Source organism: Pimephales promelas, chromosome 8 (genome assembly GCF_988280905.1).
Source record: "Pimephales promelas chromosome 8, fPimPro1.hap1.1, whole genome shotgun sequence".
In the NCBI taxonomy this organism is placed as follows: Eukaryota; Metazoa; Chordata; class Actinopteri; order Cypriniformes; family Leuciscidae; genus Pimephales; species Pimephales promelas.
Genome location: NC_142776.1, coordinates 11248290 through 11273394, shown reverse-complemented (window position 1 = coordinate 11273394; position 25105 = coordinate 11248290). Strand labels below are relative to the sequence as shown.

The window sequence follows — 25105 nt, the reverse complement described above, 5'->3', positions numbered from 1 at the left end:
CATAATTCACGACTGTGTGCTGTATGATATAAATATGTAAATAATATCATATCATTTACATAGAGGAAAGTGAGGAAAGTGGTCAGTGTTGCTATGAAGTTAGTAGCAATTATACTCTATGTCTTTGGTTTGAAACACTGGTGCTTTGTTTGGTGATGTGGGGCAGGGGGTGATTAGGAGATTTACTTATGTTACTCATTGTAGGAGTAAATATCTATCATCATAACCAGGACACCCTGTGGGTAAAGAACACAGATGACACAGATGAGTGTCATCCAATTGTTTTTGCTGAATCAGAGTGTCTCATTGGACAGATCCGAATATCTCATAGGAGGGGAAACCCCTGTGCCCCTGCACCAATGGTCTCCTGACCCGCTTTCAGCTCTTCACACCACTGTCCGAAGATCAAAACCGAACCCCAAAATCACTCCAACTACATTTTGTCATCATTCTGTTTCGCCACAAAGTCACGTGTTGTGACATTGTGTTCACATGACTCCATCTTCTAGCCAATTGGATGCCACCTTTCAATCTGAGTTAACCAAGAGGAAAGGGAAAAAATAATTTTCCCTTTGCCTGTCGTTCGGTTTTTATTAATCTTTTCGCAAACGTCGAAAGTGGTGGCCATCTGCTTCCAGTAGCACCAAAGGTAAAGCTTCTTTTCAAGCTTCTATATTTAGGGTTTTCTGAGGTTGTTTTAGTGTGATGTTTTGTTTTCAATGTTAATTATGATATGCAATAATAATAAAAAAATACAATAAAAACTGATAATATGTAACCTACAAATTAGGATATTTTTCTCAATCTATTTTTGCATGCATTTTGATTGAAAACAAACACACAAATGTTGACGTTATACTTAATTTTCACTGATCTTACTATAAATAGCATTACAAAATGATCAAGATGTTGGTTTAAAACACCTTTATCGTATTCGCTTTGGAACTAGTTTTGTTTTCTAGGCCGCCCGTAGGTCAAACACATCATTAATTCATGAATCGCTGCAACTATTGTTTAAACCTTGCTGCACATTGTTCGGAAATGGCTGGATTTGATTCTCGAGGACATTCCTAAATGAGTCACTACACCTAATTAAACAAATACAAAAGAGCAATATATGTTTGAGGAAAAGTGTGGCTATCTCTTGGGAGAACTGGTCAATTAGATGTCCTTTATTTCTTCCTCACTGCTGCCTGCACAACAATATGTACATTTAACTAAGCTTATGTTGGATAATTTAATTACTAGGTAATTACCATGAGACTTGTCTATGTATATCTGCACCGCCTTGGTGTGTGACTGATAGTTGAGGTGGCATTGTGCCGGAATTGACTTTGATCAGAACTGAAAATATCAGAACAAAAGGAACTGTACAGCCATTATCCAGATTATCATCATCATAAAATGGCTATATCAATTCATTCATTTGGTTTTCTGGGTGATTCACGATCTGATTTAAACCTTTGAAGTCGTTTTTGGCTATCCATTAGTATGCAACATTATGCAACTTTAAAAAAATCAACTAAATAAGTTAGTGTACACTAATGTTTCCATTTTTTTAAACGGTTAGAAGCTATCAAACTGAGTAAATGCTTTACAGAGACAGAGACAATGTAAGTAGAACAGATATCATTCAAGAAAATGTTATCATGTTAATGTTATGTAAAGTTTCAAAAAATAATTAAGATTTCTTATTACTGTTCCTGAATTCTAACTAATTTATTGGTTTATTAAATATAAAACCACCTTTCTAAATGTTGTCTCAGTTGGTTTTCAATCACAGTAATTACTTGGGTTTTTTTTTTTTTTTTTTTTCTTTGAAGTTCAGTTCACTAAATAGTATATGTTCCCACAGTGGACAGGACAATATTATAAAATTATATGACCATAATATATTCAAATATATATATTATGGAACAATTAATCCCATAAATCATTCCCCTTTATGCATTTTGCAAGACAACCAAGTTACAATTACAGTTAAAAGTTACGATTAAGGACATTGTATATAATACAAACTAGGTCTGATTTTAAAAAGTCTCTTTTTAATGGTTTTTCATTGTTAATATCTCCTCGGTGTATTCAATGCAGTTCATGCCTCGGTAGGTTTAAATAGGAGACATCATTCTTTATTGGAACTAAAACCTTAGTCACATTGCAGAGAGGGAAGACCCTCTTCTACAATAAAAAAAAATGTCTACATTGAACGCAGTGCAGAGATGCGCAATGGAAACGGGGGGAGCTTTTTCTGAGCATTGCTCAGCCATGCACAAAGCGTGCTTAATTTAATAGCCGCTACAGAGGAAGAGGCCAGAAGCTCTTTAGTAGAAAGCTTGACCCACTTTCTCAATCAGATGTCATGAGCAGTGCTGCTCTTACAATGCTATATGCACAGGACTAAATCACTGATGGTGCTTCTGAAAATAATGGGGATTCTCTGATAGTTAAACTATGTAAGACATAGTACCTAAGTATTGTTATTCAGTAGCCTACAACAGTAGACTGTGAGGCTGAATTTACAAAACATATTGACTCCATTCAGTGGTATGACGTTAATACTTGATAAATTGTGCAATAGTATTTAAAAAATATTATACAGATATGATCTTGCTGTCTTACTTAGTATAAAAAGAATGAAAACCATGGAAAAAAATAGCTGAATCCAACTAGACTTGACTTTTGGGTTGGGTGTTACATACAAAGTACCAGTGAAAAACAAAAGAAATGGCCAAGAAGATTGTATAGAAAAGAGCAGTAAAATGTATTTTAAAGAGGAAGATCGTTCTAAGGGCAGCTTATATCATTTTGAATATCAAAACATACTAAATAGTTTTTTACACCGCCTTTGTTTATTTAAAAAATGATTTAAATAGAACATTTATTGATAGTTTAAATTAAAATATATGTAATAATAATTTCAGGAAGTAAAAGGTGTCTGCAATCACTGATACAGAGTCAGATTTTGCAATTTAATAATCGTTAAGGTTTGGATTTAGCTCTGTGAAACTTATCCCAGACCAAAAGTTACAGACAACTTTATCCTGGAGCAAAAATCGAAAACAATGGGCAGTGAAAATGTCCACCATCAATTATCTATGAGCAAGCTAAGGTCATAAGTGTATGTTGTTGGCATGAAAGCATGCCTTTTTTACAACAGCAAATTAGGAGACTGATTTGGAAAATGATAGTGGTGTGTGCTTATAGTCAGATTATTATTGAAATCTGCTACGTGATATATTATTACAACAGATTTTGCTGAGGGCGGTCCTACAGTACATTCTTTTGATAGTGTATAGCACCATCAAGCATTCTGGTAGAACCAGACTGGCTGCATAATGCGGCATATTTACTATATAAGTGTGAGTGCTAATGTCTAATTTTCTAATAAAAGAGAACACGAAACCCAGGATTCTGTTTGTTAGTACATAGACTTTTGTATCAGTGTGTTCATGTGTAGAAATGATAAAAACATGAGTTTGATTTGCTAATTTGAAGCAAACATGCCTCAAACGGTGCCATATGTGGCCATTTTGTTTTCTGCACAACCTCATCCCATCAGAAAAAAAGCAAAACTCTAATTAGATAACAATGCAAAAACAAAGCTCCTGTCCACACTTTCTATAGAAGGTCCCTTCCTTAAATGCAATATGGACCCAAAAGTATTTCAGAATCAGAATTGATTCATCTAATCCCCTTTGCATAAAACAATGCCATCTGTTTTGGCCTGATTGGCCCTTATGTAAATGTGTTGTGTATAGCCTAATTCTCCTTCATGATTAATAGCTCATCACTGTGATAAAAAATAAAAATATATTCAAAAATCTATATACTGTTCAACATGCTCTTGAGCTTTCAATTTTTGAAATCATAAAGATGTGAATTGTCTCTGACACGCAACCTCTTCTTTTGGAAGTTTAATTGCCATTCGCTTCTAGTCTTTAGGCCTGGCAAGGATCGTAGTGGATTTCTGTAGATTATTTTTGCTGTTCAGAGGGCCTGGACACCAACCGCTGGATGTTGTTAATCTGGATTAAAGTCTTTGCATAATCTGGCATCCTGTGGGAGATTGGAGGACATCTGGCTAGATCTCATCTATCTCTGTCCCCTGCTCCCACTGCCTGCTGGTCTAAGATGTGCAAAGCAACATTCTCAACATTTTGAGACATGTAGCTTATTTAGATTAATGTCTCCTGTTTTCCCGAAAAGCTTTTCTTTTTTTATATAGTCTATACTCTTGTTTGAACAATAAAACAACATTTTATTTGATACACATATTACCTGTTTATTTCATTCAGCTGCCTGGGCCATGAAATGATGCAGCCACAGGAAAATGATGTCCTGCTGATAAACTTGGCTAATGGCATACAAGTACAAAACACACACAATTCATTAATTAGCGACTATCCTAATCTGAAGATCAAAGCCTGCTGTAATAATAATAATATATCATTATTTAATGCAATTAATAGCCTTGCAAAATATATGTGATTTATACTTTGTTTGCAAGAAAATTTACAACGCATTACTTTATATTTATGGACAGATTTAGTGATTTAGCTTTCACCAGATACACTCGATACAGGTTGTCTTTGTTGTCTGATCATTATTGAGATCATTATCATTGAGTATTTAAGTTCCTCTTTTGTTTTCATGGCTTTGTTCTGGTATTGTTGGAAGGGATGGGCAAATGAAGCCTCATGAAGCACGGAGGCTTTCCCCTGAATGTTTCGGAAAAAGATTTGAAGCATTAAGAGTGTCAATGTCACAGTCCTCCGTCTGCACCAGTCTGTCTTGTCTTCAGCACTACACTTCCCAGGATCCCCTCGTCACCCTATCCCGTCTTCACTCCCTCATCAGCCACCTGATCCTCGTCTTGATCATCTGTTTCACCTGTTTTCACCCCATTATGTTTGATTCATTTGTGTATTTAGTTCCCTCAGTTTTACTCAGTCATTGTCGGTCGATGTTTGTTGTTAGCCCGTGTGGCGCCTGTGTTCCTGTCTTCCTGTCTTCCTGCCTGTTTATATATATATATTAAAACTGATCTTTACCGATATTCCGGACTCCTCATTCCTCTGCCTGAACCACACCGTGACAGTCAAATACAGCCACATCTTGTGGCAGGTCAAATTTATAGCAGCCAAGTTTATGAACACGTTACGTTGTTTTATCCATTAACCCCAAATAAAAGCCTGGCAGTGCTAAATGTTCAGTTTAATATAATTGACATATTAAAGTGTGGCAATAAATTAAATGTAATAATATTAACAGCAATTATAATAACACCAACAGAGTTGTTTTATGCAAGTAAATGTTGGTCAATATTATTATTATTATGTTATTTTATGGTTTATATGCTGTTTAGACTCAGTATATGATCATGTAACATTTTGGGCCCTATTTTAACAATCTGAAACGCAAGTGTCAAAGCGCAAAGCACAAGTAACTTTATGGGCGGGTCCCGGCGCTGTTGCTATTTTCCCGGAGGGATAAATGCCTCTTGCGCCTGGCGCAAATCTAAAAGGGGTTGGTCTGAAATAGCTTCATTATTCATAGGTGTGGTTTGGGCGTAACGTGAAATAAACCAATCAGAGCGCCATCCAACATACGCTTTAAGAACAGGTGTGCATGTTGCATGACGGATTGTTATTATAATGCCGGGTTTACCAGGCGCGCGCCAGGAGCGTTCACAGCCGATGAGACCAACTTTCTTGTCAGGGCAATAAAAGACAGTGAAGCGACGTTGAATGGGGATGGGAGAAACCCTCGCACATCATTGTCGGTTAAACATTATATACGTATAATTCTTGCCACTATTGGGCAAACAGGTCTGATCCTTTAGTACTACAATTAGCCTTAAAAATTGGGTAATTAGGTTTTTCCATCTCCATGTAAAGCACAATGATTTCCCTCAAGTTTTAATATTTTTCTTTGATATAATGTATGATTTGCAAAAATAAAAACTGCTGCATCTGTGTTGATGAGAGAATCAAAGTGTATGCGCGTTGTGCACCCGCTACATTATGGCCAAGCGCACTTAAATGCGCACTTGCGCACTTAAAATAGCATTATGAACAACGCGCAACGCGCCACTGACTTTAGACCAGGTTTTTTCTGGTCAGTGGCGCAATTGTTTTCTGAAAGTGTAAAATAGCACCGGGGAATGTTTGTGCCGAAACACGGCTCCTTTTTGCGCCGATCCGCCCATGGAGCGTAAGTTCATTTCCTAGTTTACTGACGTGCGTCTGTGAAGGGGAAAATCCCGCTTTGCGCGCGTGCAAAATAGGAATGATACATGCGTTTGTGTATAAAGTCATTTGTGCCGGGTGCAAGATTTTTTTATTTATGAAAAAAAATTGTTAGTAAACAGACTTAAACTTCCAAAATACTGTAGAGTAGTGGTCTGGGTTCAAACATTCCAACACACAAAGTGAAGCTTTCCAGAACTGGAAAAAAAAAATTGGCTTTGTTTTTCGTTGATCACGTGTTTCTCTGAAAACAATACACGCCAAATGCCAAATGTAACATCACTACTGCCTTCATCATCATCATCATCATTGGAATCTAAACATTACAGAATACCAGACCTAAAAAGGATTATGGCTCAAGGCAAACAGTTTATTGCTCTTGCACATGCTGGGCTTCCATTGTTTTAATTTTCACTTCACCTTTGCCAGATCACAGAATGAACGAACTTTGATAATGGCATGTTTGAAGTCTCTTTTCTTGATTTGGGATCTGATCTGAAGGAGGAAACATGGAGAGAAGCAGTTCTCGAGTGTCTGCAGTGTGCCCACCCCAAAGCCAAGTCCAGAGCAGCCAGCGACCCCCCATGCCGCAAACAGATTATATGCTAGAGCCCATCACAGATGTAAAGCTTATGCATGCCACAAACTCTGGGTCAGAGCCAATGCCCACTAAGGAGCCATGGCCTGCAGCCACATCCGCTGCGGAGCCAAAGCCCCAAAGTAAGTCTGACCAGGTGTGTAAGCCTACAACATTCATGACAGAGGGGACATTGGTGGAGCTGGAAATGGAGGTAATACTTACCATCCTGCCCTGCTTTATAACTTCTGAATATTTATCATCGCTACTGGTCCTGCACAGCATAATGCCTTTTTCTTCATCTTGTATTGATGTGGAGTTGTCGTCGCTGATCCAGCCCAGCCTCCCTCTCCCACCTCAACTGCATTATTCAGCAAGTCCGTCAGTCGAATTACCTACCTCTGACTCCGCTGGTTCCCTTCAGCCTATCGACTTCTCCCATAACACCATGCCATTGTGTGGTTATGGCTCAGGTCTTCCGGTCACCAGCTTCATCCAAGCAAGTGGATCCCCTGGCTCCGTCTTCAGCCACTAATACTGTCACGCCACCTAGGTCTGCAGACCTGTCGGTTCCACCTTGCCTCTCGGCTCTTTCAGAGACTGTCGTCCATACGGCTCCACCTTGCTCAGATGTCACCCTGCCTGTGCCACGGACATTCAAGCCATCTGCTGCGCTCCATCTCCCCACCCCTTCACCTCCAGAGGGCTCTGCCTTCCCCTTCTGGCTTCACCTAAAATGCTTTTCGCTGATGGCCACCCAACCCGATCTCTTGGATTTTAGGAGGTGGCTAATTCGTACGAATTCATACAACCTCACACATTTGTACGTATTTTGCTAAATCGTATATATTTTACGAGTTGCCAAATTCGTGTGAACTTGTACGAATTATCTACCCCTGACCCTGCCCCTACACCCATCATGTGGGTTTACAAAATGTATGAATTCGTATGAGTGAGGTTGTATGAATTCATACAATTTACCCACCTTTTATTCACTCTTTCGAATTTGTACAAATTGGTCGTGAGATAGCGTTAAGCCATCCCCATCTGCTCTCCATCTGCACCCTGGACTCCACTTCTTATGGCGTCATCTCCGTTAGTCGTCCCCTGGGTGTCGTCAGCCAAAGCTGAAAAAACGAGACTTCCTTAGATTTCCACGACGCATGCGCGAGAACTGAACTGAAGTAGTGTAAGGAGATCGCAATTCTCGCACATGCGTCGTGGAAATCTAAGGAAGTCTCGTTTCTGGCCTACAAGGAAGAAAAGGAATAGTCGAATAAACTCGTTATTTTTGTTTGTTTTTTCGCACAAAAAGTATTCTCGTCGCTTGATAAACATATAGTTGAGCCACGGTAGTCACTTGGGATATTTAAACATTTTCTTCATTGACTTTCTGGGCCGTCAAGAGGCAGTCCCTTAGGAGCCAATGTGGTAGTTATACAGCTCTCAAATTTAATCAAAAATATCTTCATTTGTGTTCCGAAGACGAACGAAGGTCTTACGGGGTTGGTACAGCATGGGGGTGAGTAATTAATGACTTAATTTTCATTTTTGGGTGAACTAACCCTTTAAGTAAAGATTTACATAAATACTTGGGCTATCGTCCTGGGGTGCGTTTCTCGAAAGCATCCTTAGCCAATTATGTTCACAAGTTCTGTCCTTATCAACATAGTCAAATGAGTCGATGTTTCCCAAAGCCAACATTCACAAACATCATCGCAACGTTGTGTGGTTGGAATGACAGCTCGCTCATGTCATGCAGGTGGTGGCGTTCAGTCAAGATTATTTTCAATTAGTTTCACCTCATGGACTTTTAGTTGGTTTATCATCTGTTTCCTATCACCTTTGTTCTAGTTTCCACGCTGGTCATCTGTTACCATGGATATTCATTTAATTATCAAAGCTGATCATTATTGAGTTCCTTATCATTGAGTATTTAAGTAAAGGCTCATTTCCTTTTTGTCTTTATCCTTTATTGTTGGTGTTTGCTCTGTACTCTGTTTCAAGTTGTTCACTTCTGTAAATAAACCTTGTTACTATTTTGAAACTCTTGACCTGCCTTTCATTTCTGGAATCTAAACGTGACAATGCCAATAAAGGACATTTACTTTTAAGAGTGTATCATAAAATCCTGGCCCTGCACTCTTCCATTTTTGGTTCCCCAAAGAACCTTTAGGTTCTAAAATAAAAAATAAAAAAAATTCTCTCAGAGAACACCATTTTCCACTATAAAGAATCTTATGTGTAATGGAAACTTTCTATGAATGATAAAGGTTCTTCGAAACACTAATGCCATTAAAGAACCTAAAGAACCTTCTTATTTTTAAGAACCTGTGAAGATGTATAAGAATTTACACGACTCAGAGGCCACTCTTTTTACTCCATAAAACCTTTTTCACTGATTTCTTCTTTTTTGTTTCTCTGATTTATAATAATACATTTTAATCTGCTTTTGTTTCAAGATGAAAATTTTACCATTTAAGGTTTCGTTTGTGTGTTTGCTTCTTTTGAACTTTTAGGTGACTGTGTGGTGACCACTGGCCCTAACATTTTTGAACTGCTCCTGTAAGATCCTAATTCATTCACCCAATCCTAAATCCTCACCATGGAGCCCAACAAAGTGCAGTCTGAAGGAGGGCTCAATGTCACTCTAACTATAAGGCTCCTAATGCACGGAAAGGTACAAGCACCTAACATGCACCTAATCTAAAATTTCAATATACAAAATGTACTACTCCATGTTAATACTTCTTCCAGTGATTAAAAAAAACAGATGGACACAGTATGTTTTGTAAGAGGACGAAAAAGCCTTAAAAAATAGATCTAAAAAAATGTGAAATGACAATCACCTTTTTTAAGGCTCTTTGGTTTTACATATGTGTTATGCTCCCCATACATGTGTTTTAGGCTGTAAAATAATTGGATTGTAAGTTCGTAATTACAAACACATTCTTTTTTTATCTTGCAGGAGGTTGGCAGCATCATAGGCAAGGTAAATTGCTACATTCAGACACCATGTCAATGCTTGAAACCCTTGAGTTTGTATCAGTCAGTTATTAAATTAATGAATGGATTTTACCATGTATTTAGCAAAAATGTCGATTTGTATAATCATTAATAACAGTCTGTGTTTTATCAAACAATGCATTTTTTTCAGAAAGGAGAAACTGTGAAGAAGATGCGTGAGGAAGTAAGTAATGATACAAATAATTTTATGTGCTGTGATAAGTGCTACATGGTTATTAAAAAAACTAGACAATCTGTTTCAACAGAGCAGTGCACGCATAAATATTTCAGAGGGGAACTGCCCAGAGAGGATAGTTACCATCACAGGACCCACAGATGCCATATTCAAGGCCTTCGCCATGATTGCGTACAAGTTTGAAGAAGTATCAGACATCATTTTTTTAATTAAAATGATATATTTACAATTAAAACCCCCAAATATGTCAATAAAAACTGTAACAGTAATGGTCACTGATATTTTGGTTGTACCCAGGATATCATTAACTCTATGAGCAACAGCCAAGCCACAAGTAAGCCTCCAGTGACCTTGCGCTTAGTGGTGCCGGCCAGTCAGTGTGGCTCTCTAATTGGGAAGGGGGGCTCCAAGATCAAGGAGATGAGGGAGGTATGTTTAATTTTATAACTTTTTTTTTTATCCACAGATTTTATAATGTGCATTTTATTACAATGCATACAGTATATCCAAACAATGCTATCAATATTCTTCAACAAGTACAACTGCAAAATTCTAAATGTTACCATGCCTTATAGAGGAACAAATGGTACTTTCTGTGTGCTAGGGGTGTCTATCCTGGCTGACTGTGCTTTTTTCCAGTCTACAGGGGCTCAGGTGCAAGTGGCTGGAGACATGCTGCCCAATTCCACTGAACGTGCAGTCACGATCTCAGGTGCTCCAGAGGCCATTATCCAGTGTGTGAAGCAGATCTGTGTGGTCATGTTAGAGGTAAGGAAAAGACCAATTACAGTGGTTTTGAGGTTGAAGTAGTTCACCCAACTCTTGTTGTCATTCCAAATATGGCTTTCGATTTTCTGTGGAACACAAAAAATATATATTTTTAAGAACGTTTCAAATGGTCTTGTCAATGGGGTACAACACTTTCATGCTACAAAATTAGCTAAATGTACAGTAGTGTAAACATATCAAATGTAACTCTTATTCACTCTCGAATCAGACATTGATCAGTGCAAACATATTGCCAGACATCATGGTATGCAAGAATGAAAGAGGTTAAATGTTGATGAATGGATTCATTTCAAAAGGTCATGACCCCATTAACTCACATAGTATAAACAAAAAAAGCTGAAACATTCTGTTTTGTGGAAATAAAAAAGGTCTATCACAACATGAGGGCGAGGAACTGATGACAGAATTTTCATTTTTTGGTGAATTATTCCTCTACAATAGGGAATCTTTTTTTGACACAGATTTACAGTAGATGTTCAGATTTATTACCAGCATCAAAGAGAGAGTTAAATCATAATCTCATTTTGGTAACTGTCACAGTCTGCGTCTGCACCATCCCGTCTGCGTCTCCTTCACTACACTTCCCATGATCCTCTCGTCTGCACACCTGAACTCACTCCCTCATCAGCCTCCCGTTCAGCGTCCTGTTCATCTGTTTCACCTGTCTTCACCTCATTATGTCTGATTTCTCTGTGTATTTAGTCAACCCGGTCTCACCCCAAGACGTCATATAACTGACGTTTTGGGACGTCTTTTGACCATACGTCAATATTCGCCTTTTTAGGGCCCCCTTAAACGTCGGTAGATGAGGTTATGGGATCCTAACTCTACCCCATACCTAAACCTAACCCTAAACCTAGCCCGTCACCTAACTGACGTTAAAGGTAAAGCGTCAGTTGTATGACGGCCCGGGATCGCCATCTACCGACGTTTAAGGGGGCCCTAAAAAGGCTGATATTGACGTATGGTCAAAATACGTCCCAAAACGTCAGTTATATGACTTTTTGGGATGAGACTGTGTTAATTTAGTTCCCTCTGTTTCATTCTGTTTTGTCGGTCAATGTTCGATGTTACTCTGTGTACCCAGTCTTCCTGCCTGTTTTTGGAATTAAATATATATTGTATTCGTTAGTACCTGGACTCAGCCTGTCCTTCTGCCTGCACACACCGTGACAGTAACCATGTATTCATGTATTACAAAGATTTCCCTACTTATTTATCAGCCAAACCCCTTAGATGTAAAAAATAATAATAATAAATAGAGACCCCGAGATTTTACGTTGATAATTTAACAACACGTTTGCATGTTTACTGTTTTCTGACATCAAAAGTAATAAATGTATTATTATTATCATTGTTGTTATTATTATTAGTACTACTACTAGTAGTAGTAAAAGTAGTTTTAACTCAAATAAACATTTTAAGTTTAGACATTTTACTGTTTTACTGTAAAATAAAAATAAATAATATTTGATAGTTGTAAATATGAAATGTGCTGCTTGCTTCATGCTTAAACTATACAACTATTTAATTAAATTGCAGACCTCGCTCCAGACTATATTGTGTATACCCCATTTATTTATTTTAATTTTACATTTGATGTAATTAATTATTAGCATTTCATAAACTCACAAACCCTCGGCAAACCCCCCAGTTTGGAAACCCTGATCTATTACATTTTTATTAAAGTCTACCCTTACTTTTCTTTTGCCAGTCCCCACCCAAAGGTGCTACAATTCCATACAGGCCGAAGCCTGCCACTGCACCAGTCATTTTCTCTGGGGGCCAGGTAAGAGCAGACACACTGACAGCTCCAGCCACAGCCAATCTCAGCCTCTTACTGCAGCATCAGCCTCTGCCTGTAAGTATGATCAGAATATGGACTACAACTACAGACAATTCCAAGTTGTAAACAAGTATTCATATTCCTGGGGCAACAAATGTAACCTGGCAATTGGATTGAATTAAACACTTGAATAAATTCTGACAAAATACCATTACATTTTTATGCAATTTGTACACAGAAAGACAAAATCAATGTAATTGGATTTAATCAATGTATAAAATGTAATGTGAGCACTTTTTTGTGCACCAAATCTTAAATCTTCCTTGCATTTTATGTACATAAGTCAAGCCAAGTTATTTATTGGTAGTGCTTTCAAAGCAGCTTCACATTAATAAACTAAAAATAACAAGTGTTAATGTTTTAAAATGCATTAATTATTGAATAAATTCAAGCTGTAAAACATTCACCCTCTGTGCACAAAATGGAAGGAACCAGATCCATTGACAACTTTATATTTCAAATGCAGACTTCTGTGTATAAAAAATTTTTGTAGTGAAATTTTATATTTCATGTCATATAGTTCATTCAGTCCATGAAATGAATTGCCCTATGCATGTGTTCCACTCACAATATTTAATTATCATTGAACATATAACACATTTTTTTTAAGTGTACAGTATGTACATTTGTATTTATGTACATTGATAATGTTTGAAAATTATCTTTCTTTTCCGTTTCCATCAAAGACCTACACCATTCAGGGACAATACGCCATTCCACACCCAGACGTGAGTAAAATGTACCTTCTAATCCTCCATCCCTCTTTAGCGTAACATTCTTGTTACCTTTGCTTTTTCTTTTTCATGACCTGCTTTATTAAAATTCATACAATTGATAGGTCTATATATGTGTTTTCAATAGAATGCAGTCATGCGTGAGATTTCTCACAGCTTCCCCTTTTTGGTGTCTAGATGAGTTTGTAAAGGTCTGAGCAGGACTCCTTTATTTAATGATAACTTCTTAGGTGTACTACTGACCCTCCTCCCTCCCCCAGCAGTTGACAAAGCTCCATCAGCTGGCTATGCAGCAAACCCCCTTTACCTCCCTCGGACAGACCACCCCCGCTTTCCCTGGTACGTACCCAACCCTCCCGCTACACACCCTTCACTATATACCTGTAGGTCTTTCATTCACTTTCTTGTCTTTCTCTCGTCTCCCCCTGGATGGGTAACTACATAATGGGTAGCCTAATCCAGAAACACGCAATATTCTGGAATAAGTCCCACCCTCTATATAAAGGAGCCAATTGCCGATCTGAAAAGTCATCGCATCACTGCAGCTGCAAGCTCCAGTTGCTGTAGAATCATGCTGCATCCCAATTTGCCTACTTATACTAGGGTGAACTCAAGTTGATTGGTTGACCCAATCAACCTGAATTTACCACACCCTAAAAGTGTAGTTTTTGTAAAGAAAAAGTACATACTTTTGAGTGTGTAGCAGTATAGACAAGCTTTGGGACATACTGCTTCGTCATAATTGTATCTTTAACTTCAGCTCTGTCGCTTAGTTGCGTGCATCCTGACACGTCACTATAAACTGTGCCAGTCATCTTGACACAGTTAAAGTCCTCCACATTCAATTTAATTTATTGTCCTATTCTTTTGGAGAGAAATGTAGAAACACGTTGATCTGCCAATCATAAGTCTTTCATGTGGAGAACTCTCTTCATGCACTCTAAAAAATGCTGGGTTGTTTTAACCCAATTTTGGGTAAAATATGGACAAACCCAGCCATTGGGTAAAAAATGTCATTTAAAAATGTAACCCAATGGCTGGGTTTGTCCATATTTTACCCAAAATTGGGTTAAAATAACCCAGCATTTTTTAGAGTGTGTGTTTCTCTTCATGCAATTTGCATAATGATGCATTTAAAAGTTAATGACCAAATGTATCTTTACAAAAGTTCACAATGCTGTTGCAGATTAAATATAATGTGGATAACATAAATATCTTTTCATCAGGTTAGATACTGATTATTAATCACTCAAACCCCTTTTTGTAAACCTCTACTTAAAAGGGTGGTTCGGAATTTTGGACATTGGGCCTCATTTCCAAGTGAGCCTTAGTGTTATTTATCAGTGGAGACAGTTTTTAAAAAAAAATCATCCAGTCATCCCAGTTGCATAGTTCGCCGGTGCTAGGCTAGCGCGAGTCAGCGGTATCTTTTAGCATGCCATTAAACACAGTTTTACCCACTCCACAGTACACCAAAAGCAAATCAATTATAATGCCAGACTATCAAAGTGTCTGTTGAGAGAATGTTAGAATAAATCAAATTATCCTTTTCATCTCAATGATTGCATTACATTTACAGGAATTAGTTTCTCAGCAGCGGCGGAATTTTACTTCACTCCGGTTAGTAGTAACGTTACTGCTCAAAAAGTAAACACAGAAGAGAAGCGCATGACAGTCGGGCTTGCTTAGTAATAATTGTTGAGGTAAATGAAGGCAACATGGTGATTCGGTGTGCATTTCGGAATTGCAAGAACAAACCTAAATGTTCATCGCGAAGTTTTCACAAATTTCCTTTTGAAGATCCAGAAAGGATTCAACTTTGGATTATTTCTGCGGGCTTGGACAAGGAGACACCGGCAGAGACTCTAAAAAAAACCTGAGAATTTGCAGTGACCATTTTAGACCAGATGACTTTAAAGAACCATTTAATCGAAACAGTCACAGGTTTATGACAAGGAATGGAGTTCCAGCCGCCTTTCCAGATGCACCAACAGCTAAGTTACAGATGTAAGTTACAGGTAACAATATACATTTTGTTAGGCTACTCTTAGCTATCTAATGAAGCTAGCCCTTTCATAACTGATAGATCGACACTGACAACGTTAGTGGAGAAAACGTAACAGTTCAATGCATTGTGTAGAGTGACAGTGTAACTAAGAGTAACGTTATAGTGTCACTAAGTGTATCCCGTAAAACTTCAAATAATAGCCGAGTCCCAAATAGACGCAAGTCTCTTTTATACGCCTGGTGTGGCTGATAGAGGCCGGGTCTGTTTTTTTTAGTCAGGTTGTATTAAATCTAATAAAACCCGTCAGATCGTCCGCTTTTTTGGCTGCCACAAAACCAAATTTCTGTCCCGCCAAAGCCTATTTTGATAGGTCAGTGATGTAGAATAGATACTGCTGCGCTTGACTAGGCACGTAACGAGCACAGAGAGAGAGAGAGAGAGCGAGAGAGCGTGCACTCTCACGTCTTCTGACAACACATCATAAATTATACTCTGTTTCTGTAGTGATGAGTGTCAGCGGCAGGTAAATACACTTGCGTGATTGTCGTGTGAACCGGCTCTCTCGGTTGCCTAGGTAACTTCATATCACTCCGCCGCTGCTGTAACTGTGCTAATAAATATAGGTAAAGCAATATAACTATTGCAATGCAATCAAAAGGTAATTTGATTTCTAACATTATTCTCTCCACAGCCACTTACATTGATAGGCTGCCGTTATAATGATTTGCTTTTGGTGTACTGCGGAGTGGGTAAAACTGTTTTTAATGGCATGCTAAAAGTTACCGTTGACTCGCGCTAGCCTAGCACCTAAATAATATTTAGGAAGGCTAGTAGGCCTATGCCAATTAGTGTTTTGAGACTCGCACTTAAGACTGCACACACACATTGGCTGGTCTAGCCAAAAAAAAGCATGCTGCCTGAGCATAAGAAACAACACTTACCAGTTGTTGTCAAATTTCATTGGTGATTTCAAATATGTAATTTAATCTAAAGTTTTGTGAACAGCTTTGGAGAATTAGACATTTCCCCTTTCAAAAGAGCTAGGATTTGTGCATGACTGAAATAGCTGCCCAAAAGTTATTTCAAAGATGGCCATCAAGTGAAATGAACAGAGTCTGCTGGCAAAAAAGAGAACGCGACAGAGCTTGTAATAATAAATGAGAATCAACATTGGCTTGGCTTTTCAGAGATGGCTAGAATTTAGGGATTTTGACATCTGTAAAAGCGACATGGAAATAGCATTTTATTACTCAGCAGGTGAATAGGGGTGTGTGATATTGTCTGAGATAAAATCGTAATTGTTGTTTTAACAATGTGATATTAGACATTATCAAGTATAGCTTATCCCTCACACACACACACACACACAGAGAGAGTGCATATCACAAGAGTGCAGTTTTTCTCCAAATATCAGAATGATTACAAATGTGATATTGATTTTATACAAGTTTAATAAAAAGAAGTTAATATTAAGTGACTTACATTTTAGACACCATATTGCCTGTTTTTGCTCTCTTATAGAGCATATAAGACTTCGGACTTTGGAGTAGCTAAAGAAAAAAAGAGACTGCAACCGTGCTCATGCCGTAGTCAACCGTAGTCACGCAATGCTGATGTTGTTAACATTAACAATTTGAGAACAAAGTATAATTTGCACGGTTTGATGTAATATGATAAGCGATCGTTAGATTTAAATCAGCACGATTTACTGCAATGTTTTTTTTCCCATTGTTGGTCATTGTTGGTTACTTACTTGTTCAGATGGCATTTTCCGGTGAAAATTATTATGTTAGTCATAGTTCCAAAAAGTAAAATCTGTGATTTCGAATGATAGTATCCACACCACGTGGTGACTGACATCCACACATTCTCCTCAAAACATTGGATTTATCCGCGCTGTGCCGTGCCGAGGCACAACCCACATAAAGTTGATGATTCTGCGACTAACTGCAGTTGCCGATTTCGAGCAAGTACATGCAATAAAACAGAGATGGCGACAAAGAGGAAAAACTACGTACTGTAGCTTTAAGATAGTCAAAACGTTTGAATGAATCGGTTGAATCTCAATGATTCAATCATTAACAGTGACTTTCTGCCACCTACTGGCGGTTTCAATTTCACATTTAAAGTACCTTTTCTTGTTTTAAATAATTTTCAAAATACAATTCAATATTGCAAAGATGAATTTTGTTGATACTGATTTCATTTGATTGGTAACAGTCCTATTGTGTCTTGTTATAATTGAATTTGATTAAATTTATGAAATTGACAGATGATGCATGCATGCATTTAATGGCTTTATAAAAGGTAAAAATCCATTGAAACTAACTGAGAAAAAAAAAAAATGTCACTGCTGTGACCTGACCACCACACAGAGTATGAAGACTTTTTATAAAAATTCAGGGCCGGCTGTCCACGACAGTCCTAAACCTGCCAAAGTACCAACACAATAAACACACTCAGCTAAATATTGTCTAATAAACTTTATCGAGAAAATCCCAGAAAATATCAAGATATAATTTGTTTTGTTAATATTGCACCTACAGGTGAGAAAGGTATTTTATTGAACAGATATGTAGCTCTCTAACAAAGTTCAATGTAAAACAGTGGCTGCATCCAAAATTGCAAACTGCCAAAAACAGTGTGTGAAAAAAGAAGTATGGCCAAATTCACAGTATTCATAAAAGAGTAGTCAAAAAGTACCCGGATGACCTACTTCTTCCGGCAACATTCTGAAGTGTGCATAAGATGGATGCTATACAATCCTATGACGCCACGGGACAGGATTTATGAATGGCAGTGTAACGAAACAACTGACGCTAGCTAGGTCACATCATGGCGAATGTAGTGTGTCCAGATTTCAGTCATACTACAACAATTCATACTATATAGAACATACTTAGTTTTCACTTTCTGAGTTGTTTTAACATTAATAAGAGTTCCCTTAGCCTGTATATGGTCCCTCAGTGGCTAAAAATTTTAATTGGTGTAAACCAAGCTTTGGCTATCTTTCTTTGCCTTTGAGAAAATGAAAGCTCAGACGCGCTGATCTTGAATCTACTCCGTATGACATCATACGGAGGGAAGGTACCCTCCCCTTTCTCTGCTTTGCCCACCCTGTGGCTCACTTATGAGAAAATGAGCTAGGAAGTACGAACATGTGAGCACGATTTGAGTTTTTCCTCGAGAGATATCATGGCTTGCAAATGAGCGAAGCATGGCAGTTGATCAGTGCTCGGATGGACAAATGAACACAAAAGTATTTTGAGTTCCTTCATCCGAGCCTCTGAAGAAACAATGGATTAATTTTATTTTCTATGGAAATGCGCCGACACAGCTTCCCAAAGTTTTGTATGGTCCAAACATTTCACATTTCCTCAATTTGGGCCAATACAGAGCTGGCCTCGATGAACGTCTGAAAATAAATACCAGGCAACAATTTCTGATGTGTAGCCTAATTGTTCAAGTTCAGACAAGTAATCTTTCTCTCAAAATCATTCAATACTGTTTATGAATTAGTAAGTCAAGCCAGTGACTAAAATATCAACTTCACATTGTTTCTTTTAGTGGGATGAAAACAATATTATTTAAATTGTTCAAATTTAAATCAAAACAAATTATACAAAGCGATTAAAGAACGATCTTTCCACACAGCGCGAGTTTATCTGGACAACTCGTTATGAAATCAATGACGCATAGACTGCACAACGAAGCTCATACTGTACATCTTTGTGTTTGCATTGGTGAAAGCATTAGAGAGAGTGCAGAAACTGCATTTCATAGAATGGATAGAGTGGCACTTCTCTTCTCCCTAGAGCAAACATCCACTGGATGAATAGGCAAGAACGGTCACATTATAAACAGATCACAGAGAGATTACAATGAAAAGAAAAGTCTGTGTAAAATTTGCAGTTAAAAAAAGGCAGATGTGATTGGCAGAACGAACATTTTAGGTTTATAAATATTAATAACTATTATTAGTATATTAAGCAATAATATAACTGGTGTTAATGAGAAGGCCATGTAGAATCAAAACTCATCACAAGTAGTGTCATGCACACAAATACAAAACAGCATCATGGTAACACACATAACACTAAAATAATGCAATTCATTTTCATTTAACCACAAGGTATGACATAAAACCCTAATGTACATAACTGATAAGAAAAACTATTATATTTCAATGAAAAACCATCAAGTGTCACTCAGGAAATTGAATGTGAATTTATGGTTTTTCACTGTGAATTATAAGATGACTTGATTTTTTTTTCCACCACCAAAACTCACGTTAAGTTCCCTTACTATACAATGATACATATCACCGTATTAAGGGAACTTATCGTTAACCAATTAACAGGTTTTAATCAGCATGTACGGTTTTAACATGGTTAATGTTGGATAAAATATTCTCTGTGTTTCTCATTTCTCCCACTCTTTCTGTTTCTAGGTGTGGATGCCAGTTCACAGGCCAGTACTCATGAACTCACCATTCCAAATGATGTGAGCATAATTCTTTGTCTTCAGGAACCCCTCATTGGACAATTGTATCAAATAACTATTTAAGGAAGAGTCCTTGACTAGCCAAACTGACTTTACTCTGTCTGCTTTATGTTTGCAGCTAATAGGCTGCATAATCGGACGTCAGGGCACCAAAATTAATGAAATCCGTCAGATGTCCGGGGCTCAGATCAAAATTGCTAATGCCATGGAGGGGTCATCAGACCGTCAGATTACCATTACGGGAACACCTGCCAACATCAGCCTGGCACAGTACCTCATAAATGCCAGGTGAGTTTCAAAGCAAGCAATAACATGTTTCTAAAAACAGATGAACAAGATTTTTTATTTCTTAATTAGAAAAGAAAAAATAGACAGGTAAAAATATTGTTAAGTTACAGCTCAATACGATATATACTGTAGCCTATAAACGATCAGGTGGTCTTCATCAGGCACATCATTTCTTAATTAAAATTAATTTTAATACTTTATTTAAAAAAACACTAGTATGCAGAGCCTCACGACTGTAAGTCAAGGTCAAAATTATCAAAACAGTCACTGTCATTATTCTATGACAAGGCAAGGTTAGTTCAACATTTATGTTTCTTTAGGTCACCAAGGTTTGGTTTATTTGATAAAAACAGTAATATAATAAATATTATTACAATTTAAAAATAATACTGTATTATATTATATTTTCTATCTAATATTATATTTTCATTTTAAAATGAAAATGTTTTCCTGAAATGGCAAAGCTCCATTTTTAACAAGCCTTCAGTATTACATGATGGAACAAGAACAAGAAATTGCTAGTTTAATAGGGGAGCGCGGAGCACAACCTAACGCGGGGTTAAATGTGACACGGACTTTTGACATAGTTCGACAGGATCAAACCGGCCGTCTTTCCGCTCTTTTTCTCTTGCTGCCAGAAGATGGTCTCCCGTGAATTTGCCGAAAGTTTTGATTATATTTCGTGAAAATACTGGACAAAGAGTGTTTTGACACCATGCATGAAAGTAATTTTTTTTCATCATAGATTTTTTTCGGAAGCCATATATATATATGAAGAGTTCAGATGCAAAAGCCTCTAAATGCCATTTGAAATTTTCTTCTTTAATGATGATTTTTATCAAACTTGTATATTTAAGTTCAGTAATTTCACTTAAATGGCAATGATAATTACCTATTAATTGTTATTTAAGTAAAATTACTGAACTTAAATATACAAGTTTGATAAAAATCATCATTAAAGAAGAACATTTTTTTGTCTTCTTTATCATGAACATTCTTATTTGTCATTGATTCGATGCAGTACATGCACTCTTCTATAGAAATGGTTCTCTCAAAAAGCTACTCTCAATGCTGCGCTTCATTTAAGCACTATGGGAACGAGAATACCAACACCGCCGCACTGGAAGTGTCTGGACCCCTCAAGGTTGTGAAGTGTGCGCACGAACACGAAGGGATTTGTCGACTAAAGGACACGTGAGGAATAAGGTTTCCACCATGAATTAAGTCACCAAGAAGGTCCTTGAAAAAGGGGAGAGACCATCTCCCTGGACAGAAATCTTCTCTAACTGTGAGCGCTTGCTCTTTCTCCTGTGGCCAGTCTAGTTGTAATCTGGCCACTGCATGAGTGACTACCTCGAGTAATTCCTCATGCGCTTCATTGTCATGTAAAGAAACGCTTGGAGATGGCGTTCTCAAAGTCCATCTCCAGTTGGCTATTTCGCCTTCATATAAGAGCAGTTTCAACAGAGAATCATGAAATCATTGCTTGCAAACACACAGTTTGTTTGCACACAATCATAGGAGAGAGAAAGGGAACCTCCCGTCTACTCAGTTCCCTCGCATTATCCGGCTGGCTGGCGAGATCCGAGCCAGTAGATTCTTTATTGAGAAGAGAACCCACATTCTCTGCCAGCTCTAAAGAAGCGTCATCTTCAGCAGCAGACGAGAGCACGTTGAGATCCAGAGAGAGACTGAGAGAAAGGGAAGGACCCGTCTCCCGCTCCTAAGCCAGATCACCATGCGAGCCCAATGTTTTCATCATCAAGGAAATGCAGGGTCACTCTTCCCTAAGACATTCTGCGTCCTAAAGGGCTGCTACAGCATGCTTTTCCCAAACAAAATTCATGCTGATCATCATCCGAATATGGCCGTGAGCAGGGTGGCACACATCTCTTTGATGATATCTCGACATTATTCTCTTTTCTTTTTGTTTTCAGAGAAAGAGGAAGAGAGTGAGAAAAGGCTTTTTCCTGCTTGACAAAACTAACTTAGCAAAAGGAATTATCACTCCCTCCAGGAAATAAACGAGACCATGGTTCTGGTTACTGATGGATTTATTACAGTTGTCATCTTTCTCTCCTTCGTCACATTCACCATCAAAATCCACCGTCAAACTACAGTATGACAATGCACAAGATAAACACATTCACAAATATTAGAAAGAAGTAAATACAAAAACACTTCGGGAATATGAACACAATACTAACACAGTCTCATCCCAAATCGTCATATAACTGACGTTTTGGGACGTATTTTGACCATAAGTCAATATCCGCCTTTTTAGGGCCCCCTTAAACGTCGGTAGATGGCGATCCCGGGCCGTCATACAACTGACGCTTTACCTTTAACGTCAGTTAGGTGACGGGTTAGGTTTAGGGTTAAGTTTAGGTATGGGGTAGAGTTAGGATCCCATAACCTCATCTACCGACGTTTAAGGGGGCCCTAAAAAGGCGAATATTGACGTATGGTCAAAAGACGTCCCAAAACGTCAGTTATATGACGATTTGGGATGAGACCGGGTTGACAATACACATACCTCGCTGGCTGCATTTAACCCAGAAGGAAATGAGTTCACTTGAAACACCCGGCTCAAAAGGAAAACACAAAAAGCATCTTTACTTTTATCTCAGAAAAACGTGTAAAACTTCTATTCCACACGCAGAGAATAACTTCTGACCAAAGTCCGTTCTTTCCTGTTGCATCTCAAAAAAGCGTCCGTGTGCAACACACCTTAAAATTAACGCACTTTAGTTCCCAGTCAACATAAACACTCAACATTCACGAATAGATTAAGCAAACATAACAAAAAACATGTTCAATAACAGAAATAATATGTATGGCAGTTATAGGAATAGTTTGGGAAGAGGTTTGAAAAGCACACACGGCACACAATGCGGTACTGAAGACAAAGGAACCTAATGAGCGCACCCGTCACGCACCCGTTTGACCGTGTTCACAACTGGTCAAACAAACATGTTTTCCCATAGCGCTTAAATCAAGTGCAGCATTGAGAATAGCTTTTGAAAGGGAACAGGTGCTTTGTGGATTTAGTTTTAATTCATTATCTTTTAATTAATTGTAAGACTTTATCAAAAAAAAAAACTGAAATAATCCATTACACATGAAAGTATGTAATCAAATTTCTCCCTATAGATCCTTTTTGGCATAAAGGGTTCTTTAAAATTGAGTCAAGAACCCTATAGATGTCACAAACTGCGGCTGTAAGTGCATGACAAGTGAGTGAGTGTATGGGTTCCGTGTGATACGCACGGTTCCGTGCCGTTGGCTAAAAAAAAGTCCTCGTCGGCTTTGTTTCGCCCGATTCGACATGTTGAATCGGCGTCGGGCCATTGGGGAAAGAGAGATTGGCTTTGGTTGGCTATTCAGCTTAGTGAAAGAGTCAGTGCACGAGAATAAAAGCAAAACAGCAAGCAAAGAAGTCAAAACGGTAAAGATAGAAGGCTGTTCTTATGTTACGTCTTCTTACCTGAGTGTTCCTTGGCGAATATTTCAATATTAACATGAGCGGAGTGGAATATAGAAAGTATTTAGCAGGATTGATATTCAAAACGGTAAGCACGCGCTGCTTTGTTTACAGTGTGTGTCTGCAGCCGGCAGCGTCGGTTTTCCTTTTTGAATGATGAATATATAGACTAATATGTCTGCAGAAATAGACAGTTGGCTCATTAAACGCAGGCGCAGAACGCACATTCTAGCTGACAGTCGGCTGCAGTTCTCTCGGTGTGTTCAAGTGCAGCTTTTTACCTCGACGAGAGCGGACGAGAGGCGACAACACAGTCGGCTTTCATCAGCGCTAGTTCGTTGGCGTCGGCTTGGTGTGTTCCGGGCTTTAAACACACTAGATACAAGAACCAGAAACAAGTGTGTAACTTAATCAGAAACCATGGAAACAAACTAGTAACGAGAGCTTATTAAAACAGTGACAGGGAACAATGAAAACGAAACCAAAACAGAACATGACTGTGAAAATGAACCCTTTTTTTTTTCTTTTCTTTTAAAAGTGTGATTACATGTTTTTGTTATACTCTCTGCAGGTTCAGAGATGTGGCAGCCATGTGGACTGACCCTTCAACCATGACAACCTCCTGAAGTCACATTATGCTCTGTTTAGACGATCTGTTCTTGAACTGTTTTGGGCCTCATCAGTTTTCTTAAAACCTGGGAATTATAGTTTGTTCTTCAGGATTTTTGAATTGTATTTAGTGTAATTCAGACAGTCAATTAACTCATTCCAGAAAAAAAGCTTCACCCGAAAAGAGCCTGTTTTTATTATCTACACTGAAAGTTCTCTACAATCTAAAATATTATAATAAGCAACATGTATTTAGGTAATTGTGATGAATTGTCTTATTAATTAGATATAGTTTAGAGTTTTAGCACTGAAACTTAGCATGCTGAATGTCTAGCAGTTGTTATTGCTCTTATTTATTTAAATTAACTGCTTTCTCGATATTTTACGGTATATTAAAAAATGTAATCAAGTTATCATTCATGTAATGTGAGCAATAAATTGTATTGAAATGCGCTTTATTTAACTTCCTTAAGTGGCAAAACAGGCCATCATAAATGTTGTGATTTTAGAAAAAGAGAAAACTGATTTCCAATTCATTTTAATTATGAAACAAAACTGTTTTACAGTGAGGATGACACCAGTGTAAATTAATTTATAATTTATAACACACAATATATTTCATACATCATTGATTTTTTTTTTTTTGGGTATCACTTTACAACAATGTTTCATTTGTTAGTTAATTAGTTAACAAATGAACAGATGAACGTGTTCATTACACAAACTAACAATGAACAATACTACAGCCTTTATTAATCTTATTTAAAGTTAACCTCAGCATTTACTAATACATTCAAGATAAAAAAAAAAAAAAGTT

General features: G+C 37.8%; 1 protein-coding gene and 1 long non-coding RNA gene across 6 annotated transcripts; one reads left to right on the top strand and one right to left on the bottom strand.

Annotated features, from left to right (window-relative positions):
• Positions 1–9430: 9430 nt before the first annotated feature.
• LOC120467009 (poly(rC)-binding protein 3) lies at positions 9431–24478 on the top strand. 5 transcript variants are annotated; one of them, XM_089134628.1, is made up of 12 exons: positions 9431–9505; positions 9794–9817; positions 9983–10015; positions 10098–10214; positions 10325–10456; positions 10667–10795; positions 12531–12605; positions 13349–13390; positions 13660–13735; positions 19855–19907; positions 20026–20195; positions 24251–24478. In XM_089134628.1, exons 1-12 carry the CDS (start codon positions 9431–9433, stop codon positions 24303–24305), a joined length of 981 nt encoding a protein of 326 aa, XP_088990754.1. In that variant the 3' UTR covers positions 24306–24478. The 5 variants fall into 5 exon arrangements, with proteins under 5 accessions (XP_088990754.1, XP_088990753.1, XP_039511686.1 ...); XM_089134627.1 differs by having other exon boundaries at positions 13657–13735; XM_039655752.2 differs by having other exon boundaries at positions 12531–12677.
• LOC148977650 (uncharacterized) lies at positions 10449–12655 on the bottom strand. Its single transcript, XR_016169607.1, has 2 exons — positions 12517–12655; positions 10449–10881 (listed from the first exon to the last, which is right to left on the bottom strand). It is a non-coding gene; the product is annotated as an uncharacterized LOC148977650 (long non-coding RNA).
• Positions 24479–25105: the final 627 nt, after the last annotated feature.

Bases quoted from the DNA above. Each gene is read 5' to 3' on its own strand.
- LOC120467009 (XM_039655750.2), top strand. From the start codon at position 9,431: ATGGAGCCCAACAAAGTGCAGTCTGAAGGAGGGCTCAATGTCACTCTA. The intron at 9,506-9,793 runs GTACAAGCACCT...TTTATCTTGCAG, and splicing joins GGCTCCTAATGCACGGAAAG to GAGGTTGGCAGCATCATAGG. The intron at 19,908-20,025 runs GTGAGCATAATT...TTATGTTTGCAG, and splicing joins AACTCACCATTCCAAATGAT to CTAATAGGCTGCATAATCGG.